Source organism: Didymosphaeria variabile (assembly GCF_027946475.1).
Source record: "Didymosphaeria variabile strain IMI 356815 chromosome Unknown scaffold_4, whole genome shotgun sequence".
Lineage (NCBI taxonomy): Eukaryota > Fungi > Ascomycota > Dothideomycetes > Pleosporales > Didymosphaeriaceae > Didymosphaeria > Didymosphaeria variabile.
In genome coordinates this window covers 1,326,744-1,349,700 of record NW_026611623.1, presented here as the reverse complement: position 1 = coordinate 1,349,700, position 22,957 = coordinate 1,326,744, and the positions used below count along the sequence as shown (strand labels likewise).

At 51.4% G+C, this 22,957-nt stretch overlaps 8 protein-coding genes across 8 annotated transcripts; 3 read left to right on the top strand and 5 right to left on the bottom strand.

Moving 5' to 3' along the window:
- Positions 1–280: 280 nt before the first annotated feature.
- Positions 281–2,308, bottom strand: N0V89_005335 (uncharacterized protein; the record flags this gene model as incomplete). Its single annotated transcript, XM_056214112.1, has 1 exon — positions 281–2,308. One exon carries the CDS (start codon positions 2,306–2,308, stop codon positions 281–283), a length of 2,028 nt encoding a protein of 675 aa, XP_056071379.1.
- Positions 2,309–2,844: 536 nt separating this feature from the next.
- N0V89_005334 (uncharacterized protein) lies at positions 2,845–3,544 on the bottom strand (the record flags this gene model as incomplete). Its single annotated transcript, XM_056214111.1, has 2 exons — positions 2,845–3,429; positions 3,485–3,544. 2 exons carry the CDS (start codon positions 3,542–3,544, stop codon positions 2,845–2,847), a joined length of 645 nt encoding a protein of 214 aa, XP_056071378.1.
- A 3,217-nt stretch (positions 3,545–6,761) lies between these two features.
- N0V89_005333 (uncharacterized protein) lies at positions 6,762–8,294 on the bottom strand (the record flags this gene model as incomplete). The annotated part of the gene is made up of 1 exon (XM_056214110.1): positions 6,762–8,294. One exon carries the CDS (start codon positions 8,292–8,294, stop codon positions 6,762–6,764), a length of 1,533 nt encoding a protein of 510 aa, XP_056071377.1.
- Positions 8,295–10,684: 2,390 nt separating this feature from the next.
- Positions 10,685–12,378, bottom strand: N0V89_005332 (uncharacterized protein; the record flags this gene model as incomplete). The annotated part of the gene is made up of 5 exons (XM_056214109.1): positions 10,685–10,928; positions 11,173–11,513; positions 11,752–12,091; positions 12,147–12,236; positions 12,296–12,378. 5 exons carry the CDS (start codon positions 12,376–12,378, stop codon positions 10,685–10,687), a joined length of 1,098 nt encoding a protein of 365 aa, XP_056071376.1.
- Positions 12,379–14,318: 1,940 nt separating this feature from the next.
- On the top strand, positions 14,319–16,082 carry N0V89_005331 (uncharacterized protein; the record flags this gene model as incomplete). The annotated part of the gene is made up of 2 exons (XM_056214108.1): positions 14,319–14,773; positions 15,044–16,082. 2 exons carry the CDS (start codon positions 14,319–14,321, stop codon positions 16,080–16,082), a joined length of 1,494 nt encoding a protein of 497 aa, XP_056071375.1.
- Positions 16,083–16,148: 66 nt separating this feature from the next.
- N0V89_005330 (uncharacterized protein) lies at positions 16,149–17,886 on the top strand (the record flags this gene model as incomplete). Its single annotated transcript, XM_056214107.1, has 2 exons — positions 16,149–16,295; positions 16,417–17,886. The coding sequence occupies 2 exons, from the start codon at positions 16,149–16,151 to the stop codon at positions 17,884–17,886; spliced, it is 1,617 nt and encodes a 538-aa protein (XP_056071374.1).
- A 1,064-nt stretch (positions 17,887–18,950) lies between these two features.
- On the bottom strand, positions 18,951–20,317 carry N0V89_005329 (uncharacterized protein; the record flags this gene model as incomplete). The annotated part of the gene is made up of 3 exons (XM_056214106.1): positions 18,951–19,568; positions 19,616–19,708; positions 19,760–20,317. The coding sequence occupies 3 exons, from the start codon at positions 20,315–20,317 to the stop codon at positions 18,951–18,953; spliced, it is 1,269 nt and encodes a 422-aa protein (XP_056071373.1).
- A 657-nt stretch (positions 20,318–20,974) lies between these two features.
- N0V89_005328 (uncharacterized protein) lies at positions 20,975–22,663 on the top strand (the record flags this gene model as incomplete). Its single annotated transcript, XM_056214105.1, has 1 exon — positions 20,975–22,663. One exon carries the CDS (start codon positions 20,975–20,977, stop codon positions 22,661–22,663), a length of 1,689 nt encoding a protein of 562 aa, XP_056071372.1.
- Between the last annotated feature and the right edge of the window lie 294 nt (positions 22,664–22,957).

Sequence of the window (22,957 nt, the reverse complement as noted above, 5' to 3'; positions counted from 1 at the left end):
TATCGTTTTCGCTATGTACATTGATACTGTGACCAAAGTCTGGGCATAGGGCGTTGCATACAAGTGATGTGCGTCTTGCTGCATGCCTCTATCGTGATTTTGGATCCAATCTCCTTTCGCTATGGGACTTCCGCCAATGGACCACAGACTAGGTACGCTTTACCTTTACCCAAATTGGCACAAGGTAGCAGCTGTTTTCGATAGCACTGCCTGCACGTTCGTAATACCAATACCAATCACGATTTCCCTATGTCGTCGATAAAGAAACTCAACATCCACCCTACAACAGCTCATCTGGACGATCGGATTCGAGCGCCATGGAGGAACTGGTTGTGGGATTGTCATCAACTCGCTCGTTGGACTTGCGTAAATCCATCATCTCCTTCGGCGCAGGCTCGCCAAAGAGATCTTCGTAGTCATCGGCGGTGAATGATGCCCGTTGAAGGGGACTAGTCCCATACTTTTGCTGCAAAGCGGTGATAGCATCATCCATCGTGCGCTGCCGCTCACCCTCGACCTGCTCCCAGTGTTGTTCCCAAGCAACTTGCTCATCAGGGGGAGTCATCGCAGAACCTAGCTCATCTTCCAAGATGCGGTTGATGCGTGCAAAATGCTCTGGATTTGCATGCCAGGCGATGTCTTTCTGGTCCGGTCGACGGGCATACTCAATCGCGGATACAATATGGGACATATCGATAGAGGAGGAGACGTCAGAGAGGGAGTGCATATCCACGCTACGAAGCAAAGAACCGCCCGTATTTGGTCGTTCGGGCTCGCGCGGTTTGGGCAACGGTTTGGGCAGCGGTTTGGGAGCCATTGGCGAAACAGGCTTGACGAAAGGCTTGAGTTGAGCGGCATCGCGTGAAGCATTTGTATCATGGCCAGACAACCAGGGCGAATGAGTTATCCCTGGCTTCTGAGGCGAGACTTGACGGGAAGATTCCGGCAGCGGAGAAGAAAACTCAACTGGGATAAAGTGGTTGAATTTCTGTCGTGAACCTGAAGCCGACGAATCATTGCCGAACCTGCCCTTACCCTTGCTCCCAGGCGTAGCGCTTTCTTCGTGATTCACTTTCTGCCTAGAGAGTTTCCGATATCGAGTCACGATTTTCCCATCCCGGTGATACTCTGTAATCACGGCATGTCCGATGGCCTTGAAGATGTCGATTAGGTCATCTGGGAATAGCAGGTCCCGACCAGGAAACGTCTTCTCCGCTTCATCGCCATTCGCAAATTCAATTGCGCGGGTAAGGTCTGCGGCGTCGTTACCCGTTGGCAGTTTCTTCACCCCCTGCACGAGATTGCGGAATGGCACGCTTGCCGGTGCCGATGCGTGGAAACCTTCTTTCGCGATGCGATCAGGTACGAATCCGTTCATTGCGATATTTGTCGCATTCCAGCCATCCGGAGTCCTTTGGTTTTTCCGGTTCCAAAGTGTTCGAAGACGATCCCTGTTCATGTGCTGCCAATTTGCAGGCCGCAGGGCATCGAGGTATCCCTTTGCAATCTCGGTGGTCTCCAGCGTATGGACGCGATGATGCTCGATGATTTCGGCGTGTGTTTTGTTATCCATGCCATTGTTGACGAAGCGTCGTGCGATTGAACTATTGGTGAAGAGCCACGGTAGGAATACAATAATCTCGACGGCCGTGAAATTTAGCTCATCGGTATAGCCTTGTGTGAGAGCTTGGAAGTCGTGCTCGTAACTGTTGAACACAGCTGGCTTCTTGACGACGTTGGGTGTAATTAGTATGACTCTGTCCGTTGGAGTACTTGAGGCATCCTGAGAAGGCGCAGGGAGCGCGGGTGGCGCCATCTGACCACGTGCAGACGTTGTCGCGCGGTCGAACTGGTTGGGAGCAGGGTTTGCGACATGCGTCATGCGATACGTATCGCTGCTAAGAGAAGCAGCAGTCGACCGAAGTGGCAGTCGCATTCGATTTTCTTCAACTGTAGCTGGTTCCTGGGGCAACAGCGCTGTGTCTACAACCGAATCATTGTCTCCACCCATTCGTTCATCTGCAGAATCATCTTGCACACCGATTTGCTGGTACTTCTGAAGTCGACCATGTGCGGCGGACTGCAACTGCTCCTGCCAGTTTGGCTCTGCAGCTGTTATGCGCTGCTTCTTGGAAGCGTGCGCATCTGTGTCATCAGTCGCATTTGAACATACATTTTCAAAGAGGTTCGAGCGCTTGAAAGAGTTGTCCGAGGCCATCTGAGGCAAGCGGTTCGTCGTAGTCCTTGAGATGTCAGGAAGCGGCCAAACTATGTACTTGTCGTAGGGCGATTTGCTGCTCGATGTCATGAAGATTTCAACCAGCTGGGTTGATCAGGGATGTGCTATGAAGGGTGCGAGACATATAGAGCCATCAAAATATAAGGTGTAAGGGGAAGGTTCTTGGGGTGTGAATGCTAGCGCGTCATGTGACGTTGTTTCACACAACCCTCGCTTAAGATATCTTTGCGCACTGGGCAAGGTAATAGATTATTTAGAGCAATATAGTGTGCAAGAGTCGATGTGAGGCCTTTCGACAGGAAGGCACCATCATGAAAGTAGTGGCAAGCGTCAAAGTCTAATTGCCTACTCAGCCTTACCGTCATTACTGAAGGACAATGCATCTATGATAAGACGGGTGAATGACCACACCAAATAGCATTGATGTAGTTCGAACGAGAAGCTGCAATCTGTTCCGTCTAAAAGCAAAATTTATTCGTTTCACACCCTCCAGCTCGAGAAAAGCCTGCAACGTGCGTGACTGTTCAAAGCTGACTCTGAGCTCAATATCTTAGAAGCCCAAATGCTTGGAGTAATCGCCATTCCTCTGTTCACAGCTCGCGGTATTAAAACGGATCCTGGTGTACGTCCTTCATCTGCTGTCTCTGGCCGCTCATGTACGACGCCTGTGAGTGGGCCTCTGGCAGTAGCTTATCCCGATATCCCAGCCGGGATGAATTGGAAGGTGTGCCTGTCAGTGTACTCCCATTCCCACTGTGCGTTGCCGCTTGCGCTTCCTTGGCCCATCGCGCCTTCTGCCTCAGAGCCCCAGATGGAGCCTCTTCATCCGTACCCCAGTAGTCCAGTGCTGCGCCCTTGGCCGTCTGGTCATGAGTGTGCAAGTCGATGTATGCAGGCTGTCTAAGCAGTGACCGGGAGGTGCCAGGACCAATCGGCGTCTTCCATTCCTTTTGCTGTTGCTCGCTCTGTACCCACTCGGCATGCCACTCGCTCAAATCAACGTTATATTTCTCTTCCATCTGTCGGCGAAGCGACTGCATGATCTCAAGAGCTTCGGGTTCGAAAGCTGCCATTGCTTCATCGCTGTGGTCACCTTGTTGGAGGAAGTGCAGGAAGGTTCCCGGCATCACTGGACCCGGTGGAAGTTGGCTGAGGTATCTTTCATCTCTGTTGATGACGCCCCACACAAACTGCGAAATATCAGCGTTTGTTATTCCGACAATGGATCTTCCTGAGGCGGCTCACCTCGTGATCCTGCCTTGCTTGATGGCGCTCTGCGTCCGTTGTGTATCGGTAGGCTGACATCTCCGGTTCGGCTCAGTCTGTTCGCGATTCCAGAAAGAGGAAACGTGGAAGTCTCGGGGGACCGTAAGTCGACGAGGAGAGCGTTTATGGCCGGGCAGTAGAGACAGTTCGACAATTCTCGTTGGGTCCTCGATTCTCGTTGTTTTAGTGAAGGCATATAGCAATCACTCTGATTGTTGAATTGTTTGCCTCGCCAACGAAACTCACATGGCGGCTTTGCCACGGTTCCTGTACCGAAGTAATCGTCGTTGAGATGTTATAGTGGATCTGCGAGTGAATGAGTCAATACGATTCCTCCCTTCCTTCACCTAATAATGACAGTTTGGATTGCTGCAAACGTCAACAAAAGGACACGTGCGCGGTCCGTTAATGGTCTCAAATGGGCCTCAGATGACCACAACGTACATGGAGATGCCAGCCTGGTGACGAGGACAGCCTAAGCGCATGTATGTGTCGAGGCACGCAGGGCGTACAACTCAGTTCGGTGAAGGAGATGCAAGCTGATATAAAAGCCCAGTTGATTGCACTACGATGTGCAATCGTAATAATACATGTAGAGGTTCTGGTGTTGCGAGTAGGGTCTGAATGTTCCAAGAGGCGATCGCTCGTGTGCTTGCAGTGACGCTGGCGACTAAAATAACAGGCGAACCTTGGAAAATCGTTTGTCGATGCTGCAAATGAAGACCCTCTACGCTATATTCCGTACTTCTGGCAACGCAATGTCGCAATGCAAACATACGATGTAATGAAAGACGTATCTGCCTGTGGCGGATCAACGTGCACCTGAGACTGCGGTCAAGATCTGGGTGACTGCAGATGAAGCGAACAGGGCGGGCAGCGATGCCAAAATTGCTGGGAGAGACAAATGCACCGTGCAGCCAAGGTGCAGATAGGAAAGTAATCTTTGCGATGGGGCAACCTGCATATGACCCATTTTTAAGACAGATGCTGATTGCCCTCTCAAAAAGCGTGACACTTGCATCTGGTCGAAGGTTCCCGTACAGCTGCCATGCAGGAATACTCCGGACGGCTGTAGTAAAAGGTTTTGCGCTTCTGTAAAGCTTGAGGCCATGGTCTATGGAGCTGTGGATCTTGCGGTTGTCCTTGGGTTTGTGTGCATGCAAGTAATTTGTAGTAGTACCGGCTTTTTTTTGGAGCCGATGTGTAATGCAGAGCAATTCCAGATCTCTCTGGAGAATCTGAAACTCGAATGGTTGGTGTTTGGGCGCCTTCAAAAGACAACTCTGATTCTGGGTTGCTCTCTTTCGATGTTTCCTCACACGGAGTGAGTTGAGATGGCGATCTGGGTTGCCGTGAGACGCCATCCATACCGTTAATAGCCTCCAATAGTAGCCTTCTGAATTCAGGCATAGAAGGGTCGTTATCGGCGCAATCTTTTGTCTTGAAGAAGTCGACGGTTGTGCAGCATGTCGTAGCTTTCCCTGCAGGAATCTTTGCGTTCTCAATAGTATTTCCGGCTTTTGGTGGCTTGTGGTGCGACATTGTGCTACAGACTTGTATGATGTATCTAACCTCTTAGATATCGTGAAGAAGATGACAATCGCGCCTTATTCTTTCACTGCAACTGATTAGAAATCTTAATCAGAAGACGCTGGTGAAACGCTTTTCAGTAAGATAAGTCAGGCGTACAGTAGGCGATAACAATTTGGTGCAGTCAATTGCGAATTTAAATGTTTTTGCTTTCAGAGCACGTGACATGCCTGAGTTCAGGGCTAGCGGGCTTGCAAACTATGGTATGTGAGGCTCAGCAAACGCGGAACCATAGGATAACTTACACAGTGACGAGCACGAAAGATCTTGTTCTCGCGAATCTCAACATTAAATCAGGTAACGATTGGTAGTGAAGACTACTAACGCGTAGCAGCATCCACAACGGACTTATTGTGTATTGATCGACCTGTTGAATTATGAAGCGTGCGTCGTGAACATGTAGATAATGTAGACAAATTGAATGTAAGAGCGATGGAGAAATAGGCTGCAGGGGCTGCCTCAATAGGCTGGTACGCACCTGCTGTACGCGGAAGGAGTACCTTCCTCAACACGACCAATTCTGTCAAGTCCCAGCGAAAATGCTGCGTACGAACGCAGAGCACCAATCTCAAACGAGGCGCGTCATCGACGCCTCCGACAAGTGGGAATACAAGATGATTGATATTTATGGGCTTTTGGCGAGTGAACAAAAATCGTACAACGGTCGCTCCCTAGGGTAGAAGGGTCTATCAGAGGGCCTATATTAGTGCCCGTTGGAGCAAGATCTGGGCGGGCGTTTGTTGTAGACAACAGAGTCCAATCAGGCGCACTCTGGACTAGCGCGAACGGGTCTCATCTGAGCGAACTGACGGCGGCTTTGTAGCGGGGCTTGTGGAAATAAGGGCGCATTGATTACGAGACAGCGGGTATGTGTGGCCACTGCCGAGTGACTCAAATAAACGCTGGATACGTCGTGATTCCAGAAATGCGATGCGTGTATGCAGGCATGCAGGCAGCAAGAGAGCGAGGTAGCCGGCGTAGGCTCCGACACGCTACGGCTTGATCGGTACCTTCCAAAATAGGTCACATCAGTACATGTACGTGCCAATGATACATACTTTCCTTTGTGTTAGTAATCAGGAAGAAGATATTGATCATACACGGGCAACTTTTGGAGATCTAATGTTTTGATATTGAAACGAACACTATCTCATTGCCGTAGCAGTGTCCCGGTCTACGATTTGGGTAAAGAGAATGAAGGATCACATATGGACAATATAACGGACATGTACGGAGCTTTATGTGCCACGTTTCAGCGGTGTTATACATCGAAGATCACAACTAATGTATCATCTTGATATGAGGACATGAATCGCAATAAAAGATGAAACTAGGTACTACCGTACCCTAGATAGAGGGTCTAAAGAACCACGTCTACCTTTCAGAAAATCATTCAACGCGTCAAATATTCGTAACTCATTCGCCGTGTCCATCGTTGTTCATGAAGCCATAGTTCGCCCGCGAAACAAGAAAAAACGGTACCTTGCTCTGCAACATGCCGAAACGCCAAACTCAGAACGTCATATGAAAGAAGACCTGAGAATCCGGGCCACTTTAGAGAAGCAGTTGAGGACTCCAGGGTTGGTCTTGATGATCATACCCACCTGGTATCATAGGTATCCTCTACTCCCAATCGCGACCCAAGAGACTGATAGTATGCCGCGGATCAACGAGAGCCACGAACCTCCCCAGGGTGGTCATTCTGCCACTCCTGGAAGTGCCAAATACCCGTTGCCTTCACCAAGCGATCCATCTCTTCTAGGTCGAGGTTTGCCTTGTCCAAGTCGAGCTCACCTAGAAGATCTAGATGCTCCGTGCAGAACATCCAGTCAATCCTGACCTGCAAGCCCTTCTTCGTGAAGTCGAGAATGCGGTGAAGCTTCTCGTCCGAATTCACCTCGTACGGCGAGATGCCGCGGATCAGGCGTCGGCCATGCAGGTCCAAGCCGTCACGAAGCTTGCGGTTGAGTTCAACGACAAGCTGGTCGTGCAAGCACGCGCCGATCAAGTCGTAGTCGTCCTGGATGGTGAAGGGCGTCTGAAGACCGAGAGGGCTAGTGGCGACGCGGTAAATAAGGGCGCCCTCGGAGTAATCGTCGGGTTGCGGCTCGACAGCGTCGCGAATCAGGCCGCTTGCGGGATTGATGGAGCGGTAGTTTACAGGAGCGGCTGAACCCTTGCAAGGATTATCCTGGTGCTCGAGCTTGACCTTCTTTCGCGGCGGCATCGTTGGTGGGGCCAGGGGCGCTGCCATGAAGTTAGATGGGTCTCCATGAGAAAAGCCGCCAGATGCAAGGAGAGCTCGACGTGCAGTTGCAAGCTTCCTAGCGTCTCGGATGAAGCGGTCAGGGGTCTTGGAATCCTTCAGTGCGGTATTCAGCTCCTCCATCGTTGGTCGGGGGAGCTCACGCTTGGGAAAGATCTCGAGAAGAGGTAACGTACCATTCAACTGCTCGGAGACTAGGAATTGGTCAGTCGAGCCCGTCTCGTTGGTGTCCTCCTGGAGAGCGCTATCGAACTCGAAGAAAGTCGATGCGTGGGGGATCGGCTCAAACACTGGCACGGTGAGAGCAATGCGGTTGTCCTGCGACGATGGGTCAACCGCAAGCGACTCAGCACCCGAAAGATCTTCCTTCAGGGGCCAGGCAATATCACTTGCATCGGTACCGTAGAGACCGAAACTGACCGGCAACTCTGGAGCAAACGAAGATGTCGGATCAGCAGGAGCATACTGCCAGGCCGCATTGAACGGCAGCATCTCATGGCTGTAGGCGGGCAAGTCCACCTGGTGCTCCATCTTCACGCCCTCCCAGATAGTGTGTTCGACGTTCGGCTCGTACGCGATCGAGGAGTACGGAGATTGCGTCGCGTCGAATGCCGTTACAGCATCGCCGAAAAAGCCTGGTTCGAAGGTCGCCGTGCTGTCCTGCTTGGAATCAGTGCCGATGTTTGCCGTATCATTGACAGAGCATACCGGAGACGGCGCGGATGTGGGCACCCGGGAAGCAGCACGGTTGAATACCTCCAAAGCTGCTGCGAGTGCTGCGTCATCAGCAGAAAGAGGCTGCTCGAAGGTCTCGTCATTCTCTCCCAGGAGAGCAGGATCGATGCCCCAGCCGCAGGCGGTCGGGACGCCCGGGGTCGTAGCATTCGCCATTTCTTCCAACGCTACACCAGAAGGCAGAGTCGGATCAGACATAGCAGTAAGGTCTGCTGCAGCGGGATCAGAGCCTATGCTGAGTAGCGAAGGGCGCTGAGAAGGGGAACGGGAGGGATCTCGCGTTGTCGTGGCGGTACCGGTTCCTATACGCTGGACGTAAACAATTCCTGGTCGAGCGAGTCGAGGCGGGTTGTTTGAGGCGGGGGCGTTTTGCGGGGTGGGTAGATTTGTGATCTGCGCAGTGGGATTTTATGTAGGGAGGGTCGCTCTGTTGTGGCGGGGGAGGATACGGCCAAACAGTGAATCATCACGGAAGCCACCCCGCAACACCGCAAGTGAAACTCCGTCCGATACTCGTGAAAGACTGTAGAAGTCCTTGCCAGAACAGCTGATTTGTGTTTGAGGTGCTTATGAAAGACCGCTTCCCTGTTCTCCTGTTTACGGTTTCCACAGTTGGCGTGACAACATGTTATATATCGTTCTATGACAGTAAGCATACGTCAAGCTTGTCGAATGCTTTCAACAACAGCAGCAGCTCCAACTGGAAGTCAACTGATCTATAGCTGAGCTGATTCCGCCCATCGATAATCCCTCCGCGCCCCTCTTCGTGAATCATGTGCGGATGCGCATTCGATGCCGCACAGCGAAAGGACTCACACATCGAGTGTATGCTGGAAGCATTGACGAGACGTTCTTTTCTGACTCTTAAGTGAAGGTCACCTTTTCCAATCTTCCGGCCAACCTGCGTACGTCCCGGAGACTATGAAGGCTGGGTCCCATCGTGTCGACCATTCAGCTGCATTTCAGCAATTCAAGCCATCCCAGAGAGATCGTGCCTCCAGCCCATCGATATCGAAGCCGGCAATAAAATTGGGAAGATGGCGGAAAGAAGGAGGCCCGGCTCCAGTTGCGCCGAGCAACTCGTAACGTTGGCTCCGTGGACCGAAGAAGATCGCACGCATGAACGCCGGACGATGGCGCCGCAACCGAAAGACGCAAACTAGACAAGAGAATATATATACCAGGCATGCGAGATGCTGTCGATCTTCATCTGGGCATCACGCCTTGGAACTACGGCACAGCATCGACCTCGATCCGTAAAGCCCTCATAGCCAAGGTTGGTGCCTGGCTGTGTGGTGCTTGTCGATTATAGAACATGCGCACAGAGTGGGTAGCGTACCACTGTGTTATATTTGATGCGTCCCTTTATGCTCCAAGAGTCTCAGCTCGCGAATGTTGCTTGTTGCATTGTTTGGCCGCATCACCTGGGCGTCGGCCAAGCCTTGCGCGAAGCTTCAATTGCGATCGATTGCCCAAGGCGTAGTAGCATGGGCAAAGGTAGGAATCGGAAAACCGATATCTCAGAGCTCGGTACGATGGCGCAACTGCTTAAGGCTTCCGCTTGCTTTGGTACCTGCTGTCCTGTTTCCATCATCACCTGAGCATGTCTCGACTCTGCTGACTGAGTGGAAAGCCTATCGAACACAACTTTGACTCACCAGAGACCAATTTGGGAGACCACAGTAGATCATTCGATCAAATCCACCATCCCTTATGTACCGCATTCGGTCCTGGTTGCCAATCTCTATTACATACATAGCTTGCGGTTTGCTACTTCGGACGCAGCACGACAAATCATGGAAGACATTTTCATTGGATGGAAGCCGCAGAGACGCATTCTTTGTACCCGCTTCGTATAAAAATGAAATAGCCGAGGGGAATGCTCAATGGTGAATTCAAGGCTCCGCCACTCGACTTCTGTCCCTGCACCGAAGGGACTGTAGCAGCGTATTGTGACTACGTGGCGAGGCTAAGACGACGCTTTGGATCGCTTCAAAATGTGTGTCAAGCGACTTAGGTTCTGAATATCATCGCCGCAGTATGAAATGCCACGGTGCGAAGACATTAATGGTGCTGAGAAGTGAAGGAAAAAGGAAGACCGTACGGGCAGATAACAACGCATCAAAAGACAAGTCACCGGATACCTTTCCTTCACACCTTCGGAGTCGCGTATACGATTTGAGACTCAAGTGCAGTGTCACGGAGGAATGACGGTGAGGAAAATAGATGCACACGACCAAGCACACATTTGCACCACAATCCCCCCTTTTCTGATTACCTAATCAGGGCCTCGACACTTCGCCACGAACACACTAACAACTCTTCTTTCCACATGTACCTAATTACCTCCCGCGTTTCGACCTTTCAGAATACCTCGCCATCTCTTGACGGCTCCACGCGCTGGCTCTGACGCCGGTGTAGCCTCCACTTCTCTCTTCGCCGCTGCTTGAGCTGTCGTCGTGACGCGCACTGTAGCGGTTATAGATCTCGTAACAGTAGCCGGAGTCACAGTAGTCGTCCTTAGCGATGTAATAGTAGATCGACTTATGCTTATGCTTGTGCTTGTGGCTCTGATCGTGCTCGTGGTTCTAGATATCGACGTCGACGTCACTGTATTTCGCACGGTAGTTGTCAGTCGAGATATCGAGGTCGTACGTGATATCACCGTAGTGGGGACTGTCACAGTCGTTCGCTGCGTAGTGGTGGTTGGTACAGTGCGCACCGAGGTACTCGTGAGAGTCCTGGTCGATGTAGTCCTGGCAATGGTCGCCGTCTCTGTTTCCGTTTGTGTACTTGTTCTGGTAACGGTGGCAGTACGTGTAGAGATAGAGGCTGTGGTTACAAGCCGGATAGACGTAGAGATCGAAGCTGTGGTCACGAGACGGGTAGAAGTGCGGCTGGAACAATGTTAGCAGGGTAGAGACCCTTTATCGAAAGAAGCCGAGAACAGGTAAACCATCAGGCACAATGCAAGTGGCTAAACTTTGATCACAGTGCGTAAACACTGTGATATAACGTAACAGAATGTCGAACAGGAAAATTAGGACGGAAAGCTGAAGGTTCAGCTCCAACTTACGTAACAGTGTCCGGATCCAAGGTCTCTGTACTCGTGATTGTACCGAATTCACGAGAAGTGATGATGGTAGTAACGGGGGGTAGAGTGATTAAGCTTGTCGTTGTGCTGAGACTGGTGACTGCCGGAAAGGTGGTTGTCGAAGTTGAAGTAATAGTCTCCGTTTGAGTTGGAGCTGACTGCAGCTGGGTCTGCGTAACTGTGATGACGGAAGTCACAGCACTAATTCGTTCGTTAGCAGTCGTGTCATCGCAATGGTAGGGATTCAAGGCGCTCACTTCGTAGATACCGATACTGAGGTCGAGGTCACAGTCGATACCGAAACTGAAACTGAAGTAGACGTCCTGTGTTAATACGTGTTAGTGGAATCCCAAAGGAGATTTGCGGAAGAGGATAGTTGATGCCCGTATGGATCAACGACACAGAGACAACTCTACTCACGCGGTTGTAGTCTCAGTGATTGTGGCGGTTCTGGTCCTATTCTCTCGTCAGCTCATTGGGAGCTTTACGAAGGATTTCTACTCACACATATATCGGGCTGTTAGAGCATGGCTGGGATATGTAAGCAGTAGGTCCAGGTACAGTAACGAAAACAGTAGCCGCGCTTTGCGCGATCGTCTGAGGTGGGGAGGTGATGGTAACTGTCTGAAACACAGTAGACGGTTGGATCGTCCTTCCAGTGTAAGTGTTCGTGTATGACCTTCCAGCAGTAATGTAAATAGTCTCCTGTTGTACTTGGGTTACAACATCCGGCTCAAGTGTCTCTGTAACGACCACGGTGCTAGCATCGGCAGTTTCATAGACTGTCGTAGGGAGAGTCTCATATGCAGTCTGATACACCGTAGCCTCCGACGGGCAAGTCTCCTGGCCGGTAACCGTTACCACTGCTGTGATCGTAGATGCAGGCAACGTCTGAACGTTTCTAAAGAATGATTAGTGAGTTTGCGCGACAACAGGTAAACTTTTGGTCTGCTCACCCACTAAGGTATACCGTCGTAGTGGAGGCCGGTAAGGTTTGCACATATCCATCGACGGTTATTGTGGTAGGTGGAAGCGTCTGCACGGCTCTAGAACGGGTGATCAGTATGTACGCGTATCACAGAGGATTCTTTGATGTTTCACTCACCCACTCAAGTATACCGTCGACGCCGGCAATGTTTGCACATCTCCACTAACGGTTATGGTACTCGCGGGCAATGTTTGAACCATTGTCTGGATAGAGCTATAGAGTGCCTTGTCAGTATGCAGACTCAGGTGGAACACCTACCTTTGAACTTACCCACTCAGGTATATCGTCTGAGTCGATGCTGGCACGGTTTGAACGGAACCACTAATGGTGACAGTCGAGGCGGGTAGCGTCTGTACATAAGTTTGGTAAATAGTGGCCGTGGATGCCGGCAAAGTTTCCACTGATCCGCTAATTGTCACCGTTGAGGCCGGCAGGGTCTGAACGTAGCTTTGATACATCGTCTCAGTAGAGGCTGGCAGGGTCTGTAAAGATCCGCTAACAGTTATAGTCGACGATGGTAATGTTTGAACGACGGTCTGCGCCTGTGTGACAAAGGCGGTCACGGCTGGACCCGACTGATATGCCGTTTCGGTAATGACCACTGTAGATGCGGCCAGAGTTTCAACAGATCCGCTAACGGTTGTAGTCGATGCTGGCAAGGTTTGAACCACCGTCTGCACTTGCGTGACGAATGCTGTCACCGCGGGGCCAGACTCATATGCCGTCTCTGTGATAAGGACCGGTGAAGCACTCACAGTGACGGTCACCTGACTAGATTAGCGGAGTAGAAAGAGATCTAGCGCACGACTCACTTCACTAGCTGCGGTCGTTATCGTGAGGAAATTCGTCACCGGCGCCGGGCAAGATGAGCGGGACCGTGTGGGCGAATACGAAGAGCTAGACACGGTGTCTAAGGGCGTACTCAGGGAACTGGTGGACGAAGCGCCCTCGAGACTTGACGAAAACAAGCTGGACGAACCGGTTGAGCCCACAAAGCTACTCGTGATGGTATCCTGATGACAGAGTAAGCTCTTTTCGCTTCGTACGTGGCAAAACTAAATAAGGATCGGTCAAGCCCATGTCAGTTGTGGATTGTATGACAGTGTTGGCTACCTTGAACACTCATATCTATACAGGAAAGTAGTCAATAAATAAACGTGATCTTACCGAGTTTGCAGATGAGCCGGACGCAGAAGGCGATACCGAAGGCGAAACACTCGGTGTGGCTGTGGTGGTAGAGTAGATCGAACTCGTATCAGAACTCGTTTGCATGATAGTAGAGCTCGGAAATAGCGAGCTTGTATCAGAACTTGTCCGTAATGCACTGGAGCTTGGAGACACAGAACTTGCGTCCGAACTGCTTTGTACAGTAGTCGAGCTTTGATCAATCGAGATCAAGCTAAATTGGGTCGACAACGATATATCGGAAGTATCTATGGATGTCGAAGATACCGTGCCTATGCTCAATGTCGAAGAGCCCGCCAATGATGCACTATCACTAGATGAAGATGATACCTGAGAAGAGGATGTAGTTAGCAAAACCGAGCTTGTTGGAGCGGAGGACGTCCACGTCCTGGAAGTGAGACTGGAACTAGAATCGCTACCAAGGTTGCTTCCAGTTATAGAATTTGTCGGGGTGGGGGTCGGGCTAGCAACTGTACTAATGAAACTTGAGCTTGGCACCGTGATAAAGGAGCTTGGGCTTGAGCTTGTAGTTGTACTACTTGAGCTTAAAATCTCTAGCGACGAGGATTCCGAGCTGGTCAGCGTTGAAGAGTCAATGGAAACAGTCGCCGTGCTCGTAGAAACAGCAGTGTTGGATGTGGTAGTGTCCGTCAATGAGATCGCACTAATGGATGATGTCGTAGGGTTGACGGTCGAAGTAACTATTGTGGATATTGCTGAGGATGACAGAGACGACAAGGAGCTTCCATCTGTAGACGAAAATTGGGTACTTGGATGTTCCGTGGTGGTCGACTGTGTGAAGGTCTGCGCGGAAGATAGCTCGGAAGATGGTACGGAAGACGAAAAGCTTTCTGAAGAAACGGATCGTGCATTGAGACTAGATGTCATCTCACTACTACTGGCTGTGGTGGATACTGCACTAGTCTCCGTGAAGTGAGTGGTCGAAATTGGCTGTATGCTGCTGGAAGCCGTCAAGAGCAAGGTGCTTGAGTTAGGGTCCGTGCTTGATGTAGATTGGGGGCTTGAGCCAGATCCCGTGCTTATGCTTGACACCGTGCTTAAGCTAGACTCTGTGCTTAAGCTCGACTCCGTGCTTGAGCTGCTATCCGTGCTTGAGCTGCTATCCGTGCTTGAGCTGCTATCCGTGCTTGAGCTGCTTTCCGTGCTTGAGCTAAACTCTAGGCTCGGGCTCGAAATCGTGATTGGATTCAAGGTCGTGCTAGATTGTACGCTGCTAGTCGTCGTTAGGGGCATTGTGCTTGAGTCAGGGAATGAACTTGACAGCATGCTGCCAGCCGTTGATGACAGGACATTCGAGCTGGAGCCCGAGCTCACGTCCCCCGTTGTTGTCGATAAGGTAGCTGAGCTTGACTCTACATTGATCGACGATGACGTAGTCACTGAGCTGAAGTCCGAGCTCGACTGACTATTGTCTGTTGCGAAAGACGCATCGGCAGAACTAGAGATTGTGATTGAATCCAAAGTACTCGTAGATGATGACAGAATGATTGAGCTGGGTCCTGAGCTCGACTGTGCATAGCTCGATGTTGAGGATTGACTTGAGCTAGCAGCTGACGTTGATTGGTCGTCGCTCGTTGTTGTGAATATAATTGAGCTAGACGCCAAGATTGTTTCAAGGCTGCTAGAAACCGTCGTGGAAATGATACTTGAGGTAGCTAGCGTAGAAAACTCGGTAATAGATGTTGTCACGGTCGTCAAAGCAGGCACAATTACGGTGTTTGATGTCTCTTCCTCCGTGCTAGTCGTCGTGGAGGAAGGTGTACTGGAGCCGACGGAGATGGACGATGAAGATGAAGTCGAGGTCCTCACAGGAAAGCTCGTGACTGCACTAATGCTCGTTGCTACAAGGGAACTCGTAATTCCAGAAGCGCTCGTTACTCCGGAAGAACTCGCCACTTCGGAAGTGTTCGTGACTTCAGAGGAGGTCGTAACTGCAGAAGAGCTCGTGGTTTCGGAAGTGCTCGTGGTCTCAGGGAAGCTCGTGTCTGTAGACGATCCTGTCGTTTCTAGTGAAGAGGTGGCGAGTCCAATCGTTACTGAGGAGTCTGTGTTCGGAGTAGAAGCTGAAGATTCAGATGACGGAATAGATCCAGTGGAGATGAGCGTCGAAAAAGAGTCAATTTCAGTAGACGTCGATGAAACACCTACACTTGATGATGAGGATGATGTAACACCCAATTGTGAGGAAGAGCTCTCGGTGACTAAATCTGTGCTAGCGGAACCCGACGGGTCTTGTGTGTTGCTACTCAACGTTGTTCCCAAGGACGTAGTAGAAAAATCAGGAGCACTGGAACTCGATGTGCCTGGTGCGGAGCCGATGGACGTTGCAGTAGATGGACTTACGGAGACTGGAGTCGATGCATCCTGCGAGATGCTACTCAAGGATGTCTCCACAGACGTAGGAGACAAGCTTGTAGAAGTAGGATTGGACGTGGCTTGTAGGCTATCACTCGATGTTGTTTCCACGGTCGTAGTAGACAGATCTGTAGTGGTAGTACCGGACGCATCTTGCGTGCTGCTACTCTGCGTCGTTTCCACTGATGAGCTGCTGCTAGATCCGCCAGGAGAGGCACTTGACGTTGTGGTATATTGTGATGCAGTAGTCGAAACCTCAGCGCCTAAGGAAGAGAGTGATACACTGCTGCTAGGTAGCGACGATACCGAGGAGCTCAGGCTAATCGGCGTCGTGGAAGAGTAATCATTCGAAAAGGTGCTTGAGGTTTCTTGGCTTGTGCTCGGGCTTGCGGTCTGCGTTGACGTAACGATGTTGCTTGAACCCACCGACGAGGTGCTGGAGGAAAATTGCGAGCCGGAACTGCTTACTGCTGTGATGAAGGTGGACGGAGGTAGACTAGTCAAGGAAGGGGATGTCAAGCTGCTCTCTGATGCCCCTGCAGTCGAGCTAGAATCTGTAGTACTTTGTGCCAGTGTGCTTGAGGGCTAGTCGATAAGTTAAACGGGTGCGTCGATCGTGCTGCGGCGCTGCAAATCACAAGACGTCAGGTATAGAAGAAACGTAACTCACGGAAGAGGAAGAGAATGGAGCATTGCTGAAAAGGCTGGAGCTGGTAACCGTATCATATGTTATAGTCGATGAGCTGATCGTTGTTGGTGCCGCTGTTGTAAAGGAAATGAACGAGCTCGATACATCGGTTGCGCTCGATACATCGGCCGTGCTCGATATAGCAGGTGTGCTCGATACCGCAAGTGTCGAGGATACGGGTGTGCTCGATGTCGTAAGTGTAGAGGAAACGGGTGTGCTCGATGTCGTAAGTGTAGAGGAAACGGGTGTGCTCGTTGCAGCAGACGTGCTCGTTGCAGCAAACGTGCTCGATGCAGCAGGCGTGCTCGATATATTAGGTGTGCTCGATGCCGCAAGTGTAGAGGAAGCGGATGTGCTCGATGCAGCAGACGTGCCCGACGTTGTAGGCGCACTTGAGAGGTCGGTGCTGATCGACGAGCTAGAACTGCCTGATGCAGAGGGGCTGATCGACGAGCTAGCTGTGCTCAACGCACCAGATGTGCTCGATGGAAGATCTGTGCTTAATGACGTGGAACTGCTTACTAAAGAAGAGCTGCTTAACGAGCCAGAAGTGCTCGACGAAAGCAGACCACTTGATGAAGTAGACGTACTCAAAATAGCGCGCGTGCTTGATGGGATAGCCGTGTTCGATGCAGCGGAGCTACTCGGGGAAGAACTAGGCACTGATGTAGGCCCCACACTTGAAGCGCCGGAAGATACCTCCAGGGAAGATGAGCCTACTGGAAAAGTTGTACTCACCGAGCTACTTTGCACTATGCTGGACTGGGTCGAGGTTATGACCGAAGAACTGCTCTGTGGCGTGCTGGACGGAGCAATTGACGAAGACGCGGTGGAAGACACAGGCGTACTGGAGCTTGATGACAAGACTGTGGTAGATGAGGATGAGATGGTACCGCTCTGCACGGAAGACGAGCTCTGTATTGAAGAAGCGAACTGCGAGCTGCTCGATGGGGTAGTCGGCGCCGATGATGAGCTCGGAGCGGCGGAAGTGGACTGCGAGCTGCTGGAAGGGATCACAGTTCCCGTAGACGAGGTAAATTGCAAGCTGCTCGAAGTCGTTCCAGATGTCGATAACAAGCTGGACTGCAAGCTACTTGATGAGGTTCCAGGTGACGCTGAAGAGCTGACTGTGGACAAAACCAAGCTACTGGAAGTGCCAATGACCGTACTGCTCTGTGTCGTACCTCCTATGGATGATGACGACGGAACTGTCACAGAAGACGAGGTCCCCAGGGTGGACGAAGTGGAAGATTGCACACTGAGCGGACTCACCGAGGAGGACACAAGGTCCGTCGCCGAGGACGAGACGATCGAGGAAGATGACGAGACTCCAGGCGAAGTTGATGTCAAGCTAGAGCTGGATGCCAAGGCAGAACTACTCAATACTGAAGATGAACCAATTTGGGAAGAGGAAGTGCTTCCGACGGAACTAGATCCTGCCGGTGCCTGTACACATTAGCGCATCGCAAAGTGAATAGAAATGCCTGTGTGCTGTGCGAGACATAGGAAAGCCACAGTATCTCCCTCCACACCCATCAAGCTCCCATGTGTAGCTTGCGATCTCTTCAAATCTGTTCCTTGTTAGCAATCGCAGTCAAAATTCAATATGGTGTGATGGTTAGCATAGCACTGTGTAGTCCTTTTCGTCTTTCGTGAAATTACCGGGTGTCGCACATATTCAAAAATCGATGGAGAGCAGTAACACTCGTAATTGCTATGCAACAAGAGGTCTAAGCACAGTAGGGAGATATGAAGTAGATTGAACTTAACGCGTTTAACGCGTCAGAAGACATTCTATGGAGCCTTTGCTACCGCGAATCTACCGCGTATCGCGGAGGAATGCGTCAGTAACAACCTGGACCTGAAGACGATATCATGAAGGACGTTGAGAAGGACGTTAGGAACGCCCCCTTGTTCCAGTGCCCAAACATAGGGGAGTGCATGGAGGCCCTCCAAACATAGTCGATTGTAGTTTATTGAGGGCCTTCGCTACTTCATATGTTTTCAAAAACCACTCAACAGATGTTCAAATGACCTTGAAGAACACGGTGAGCTAGAGTTGTTGATGCCGCGACAAGCGAGCGATTGCTGCCAAGAAGGATGAGCAGCGCTAAAGATTATTACTGCTTACTAATATGTCACCACCAAGCGGATGAGACAACACGCTACTTCGCTTAGTAAAAATTCACTCTATTCGTGAACGCGATTAGAGCACTTCGAAAGCAGGTAAAGCCTATTGAGGGCAGTGTGGACTCTTGGGAAATTGCCAAGACGATGGTAGTCTATTGCACGGTCCATATCGACGTCACCTGTTCCGAGGTCGAGTTCACCACGTCGTTTGACGCTCCAGACAAGGATATTGTACATTATGAACCCACAATATCAAACGCCGGGCAAACGCCGCATGTTCTTCATTAAAACTTGAACAACCTGCCACATGCCCGTGGTCGTTCCTTCCTCTACTGCTCGCTCGCATAAACGACTATTACCGTTGCTCTCGAAGACCCCTTCCCATACAGACAACTAACTCTTTGCAATCCGCTTGACCCTCCCACCAGTGCTCTCAGACTTGCTCTTAGACTTGCGCTTAGGCTTGCTCTTAGACTTGCTCTTCGTGGACTTCGCCCCACTGCCTGACTTCTCCGTACTGTCAGCCGTCTGAGTCGTTCCTCCCCGAACCCTGGACATGTGATGAGCCGCGCGGTAGCCGGCGAGGTTCCCTGCGTGCCGCAGAACTGCCTTTGAATCCATCTCGTTGTTGATCGCGTCCGTCCATAACGAAATTGGCGCCTCCACATTTAGATTTTCAGCCCAGACCAAGTATTCAAAGTCACTCAGCTTGATAGGAGCGCGTGGACGGTCCAGAGCGTACTCGATCGCAAACGTCAGTGGCCCTTTATCATCGCCAACAGGAAAGTCTGACCGATGAATTCCCGTAGCGAGGTCGGCCAGGTAATAGTCTATCGGAACGACACTCTTCTGTGCAACAGTCGGTGGCGCCCAAGTCGCACAAGTCACGTCGATTGCCTCGGGACGATTGTCGAACATGTTTTCCTTCGCTTTCTGACCACGGATCTTCTTGCCGATGAAGCTCGTGTGGTTCTCGAGGATATTGGGTGCTGTCACGGTACGCGCACGGAGCTGGATGTGTAAGAAACATCCGGAACAAGGTTGATGCCACAGCTTACCATCGCGAGACCCATATGTCCGATCGACCAGCCGCCGGGGCGCTCATAGAAGCGACGCGAGAACCCATCCCAATTCACATGGTACGGGAAGAACTGAAACACATTAGCAAAATCAGGCCAAGCAATAACCCAGACACTACCTACTGTAAACATCTCGATGGCAGTGACTGGACAGGATCCCAGCAGGCGAAGGTCGACGCTGTCAGGCGGTGCCCAGCTTGCGATTGGATGAATAGCCAACTCTTGCTGTTTTGGTCCTATTGGGACGTTTAGCTCTTCCAACATCCGCACCTCTCCTGGTGGCAACCGCCGGTGGCTTCGCGCGGTTTCGGGTGTGTGCGGTATCGACCCCTCCATCGTCACGCTCCACACTCCGTGAGGCTCGACCATCTCGGTGGCTTCCTCATTGAACGAATGCAGCACATAGGCTGGCGCCGGAAACACAAAGCCTAGAGGGGATACATCATCTGGGCCAGGAAACTCTCCGCGGCGAACCTTCTCCTGCCAATACAGCTCGAGCATTATCGGATGTTCCCTATCCGGGCGTGCAGTATCCTGCAGAGCCTCATAATACCACTTGGCAATTATTCCCTGTCCCCACACTGTCTGGAACGCGACAGGCAAGCTAAAGTCAGGGGCGTAGATGGGCCTGAGACGTGCGGCGCGGCCGTTGTCGTCGAAGTAGGTCGGATGTACACTCATTGCGGAGTCTCAATGCCTAGACACGACACCTGTTAGCGATATTGGGGTAAGCAACACGTCTACTGCCACGTACTGCGAGCCGCGAACCTGTTACCACATGAGGCCGATCGAATGGAGCCTCTGAGATGATTGCACCGCGCAGATACGCACCGAAGTATGTTTGATTGACTAGGTCCGGTCGTGGTTTCGAGGGTAGCTAGGGCTGGGCGTAGGAGCAGGTCGAGGGTACTGGTACGGGTCACGTGCCGCGACGCTCACCGTCGAAGTCTTGGCGTCGCTGCCCGAGCGCCACCGCAGCTCCATTCCGTCCTCTCACGCTTACCTAGCTCGGCCTTTTATCTCGGCCTGCCTTTCTCCTGTGAGATCTATGTAGGCATTGCTCCGCCATTCTATGCAATCGTTTCAATGACTCGAGGGAAACAAAATCACCTAGCATGGTCATCAATGATACTTCATAAACTCCCCTACATTTTCATCGTGTGCTCACATAGGCAAAAATTCACCCTACGAAGCCTCTCCTTTCTCTATATATATTTTTCCACGATCATCTTATTCGCTCCATTACCACTGTTGTAACCCAAACACAACCCAAATTGACCATCAACTCGATACCACCATTAACATCCACCCGATTCATCTTATCAAATAACGATCATTATGGAGAATCTTCACAAGAACGAAATGACCACGGACCACTCCATGAACTACTCAACCGCACCTAGCATGAACGACATGATCTTAGCTACCCAATCGATCACCCCCATCAACGACGCTATGAAGCTTTCCGTAATCGATCCAGCTCTTCTTGCTACGAGCGACATTCAACCGACCAGTCAGCAAACTGCAGCCGTCAACGATTCAATGAACCAGATGATGAAGGATGCGACTCCGCTCGGGGATGAGCCTGGCAACTTTCAAGACTCCATGCGCATGGAGGAGGACGGCTTCATTGGTTTCGAATCGCCGGACGAAGTGCTTCACTACCTGAAGTTCAAGGACGAGATCTTCATTGAGTCTGTCATCGTCGTTGAACCCTATGGTCCACATAACGCAGCTCGCGTTCAAGCCGAAGTTCCGCAATCATTCCTGTCAATTCCTACTCGTCACCGCGGCTCTGTAATCGGTGTGTTTCCAGAACAATCCCCTCACGCAAAGGATCTCGCCTTATTCGACAAGCACGATCAAGGGTTCGCAGAATGGTGGATTACTTCAGGTGGGAAGTTCCACATGCTGGCAATGAACCATGAGTTCAGTCATATGCCGATCAACTTCAACTTCCAGATGTCAACGAATGTCAACGTGCATGCGCCGCTAAACATCAACATCGGAATGCCGCAAAACACCAGTCACGTTGCTCCGCCCAACGTTCCAGCTGCCTATCAGCAGAACTCCGCATCAGGAGGTCCTAGTGAATCGGCTAAGAATACTTCACGCATAGCTACACCTAAGCCAGGACTCTACCAGGATCGCGCACTTCCAGCAGGCGCACTCCGTATCTGGAGCGAAATCGGCGCTCAACTTCCCCAGGTGAGCCACCGCTCTGAGCATCCCATCTATAGCCACGCGCCTTTTTATACTGTCGATCTCCGTTTGCTCGGTGATGTCTATATCACCGCACACGAGCTCCTCACTTGGTTTCCTGACCATCTGGGCTACTGGCCGGACTTAATTCACCGCTTGGCTGGCGGGGGCTGGACTGACACTGACATGATCAAGTTCGTCTATGTCGTCCGGGGTATGACGAGCTCGACATCCAAGGAAGACGCGCGCATGGCCGAGCGCGATAGGTCCCGCATAGGTCATTACCGCGGAGATCTTGGGGTCACCCAAACTCGCCAAGGAACGAGCAAGGTGGTGCCGCGTCCGTATGCTGACTTGACATGTGCCAACTGGCAGGACCCACGACGAGCCACAAAGATTCGGGGCGGTGACATTGAGGGTCACATCGACTACTACGTCTCCGACCTTGCAGACGGTGTCCTCCCAGCGATGTACCCGACCGGTGTGAACGCTGGTGCTTTGACCGATGTCATCCGGTTGGTCAAGGATTTTCCGAACGATGCTGAGTGCCAGGCTCTGAAGTTGAGCGGGGTTTCTGAATTTGCTAAACAGATGGGCTTGTTCCAAACGGTGGCAGATGCTGGTCTGCCGAATTCCGTGCAGCCCGGTGGAGCGCATGCAGATTCCACCGCTTTGGCCGCCGCCGCTGCCTTGGTCCGCCGCCCCGGATATGAGGTGAGCATTACTGGGACGTATGGCCACAAACCGCGTACTCTAGCTGCTAAGAGCCAATCCACCTCGACTACCGAGCCAACTGACGATCGTCTGGCTTCCGATCCATCCTAGTTCTATTGATCAAGATCAGGAGACAACCGGTTCTTGGATGTCGGCCAAGACAGGCCCCATCTCCTTTTTTCTCTTTCCCCATCTTATAGAATCCCGCGGCACATGGCGAGCATTCTAGAATTTGATATATCTTTTTTTTCGTTTTTAGCTTTGCGATTGTTTCACTCGTTGGTTTCTGTCGTCTCAGTGAACAGAAGCCCAACAAGCCCGTCGAGACGGTTCTTCCGCAACATGCATCATGACTTCCCCGTAAATGAGTAGGAGAACATACTTTCCCAGGTATTTTTGCGCTTA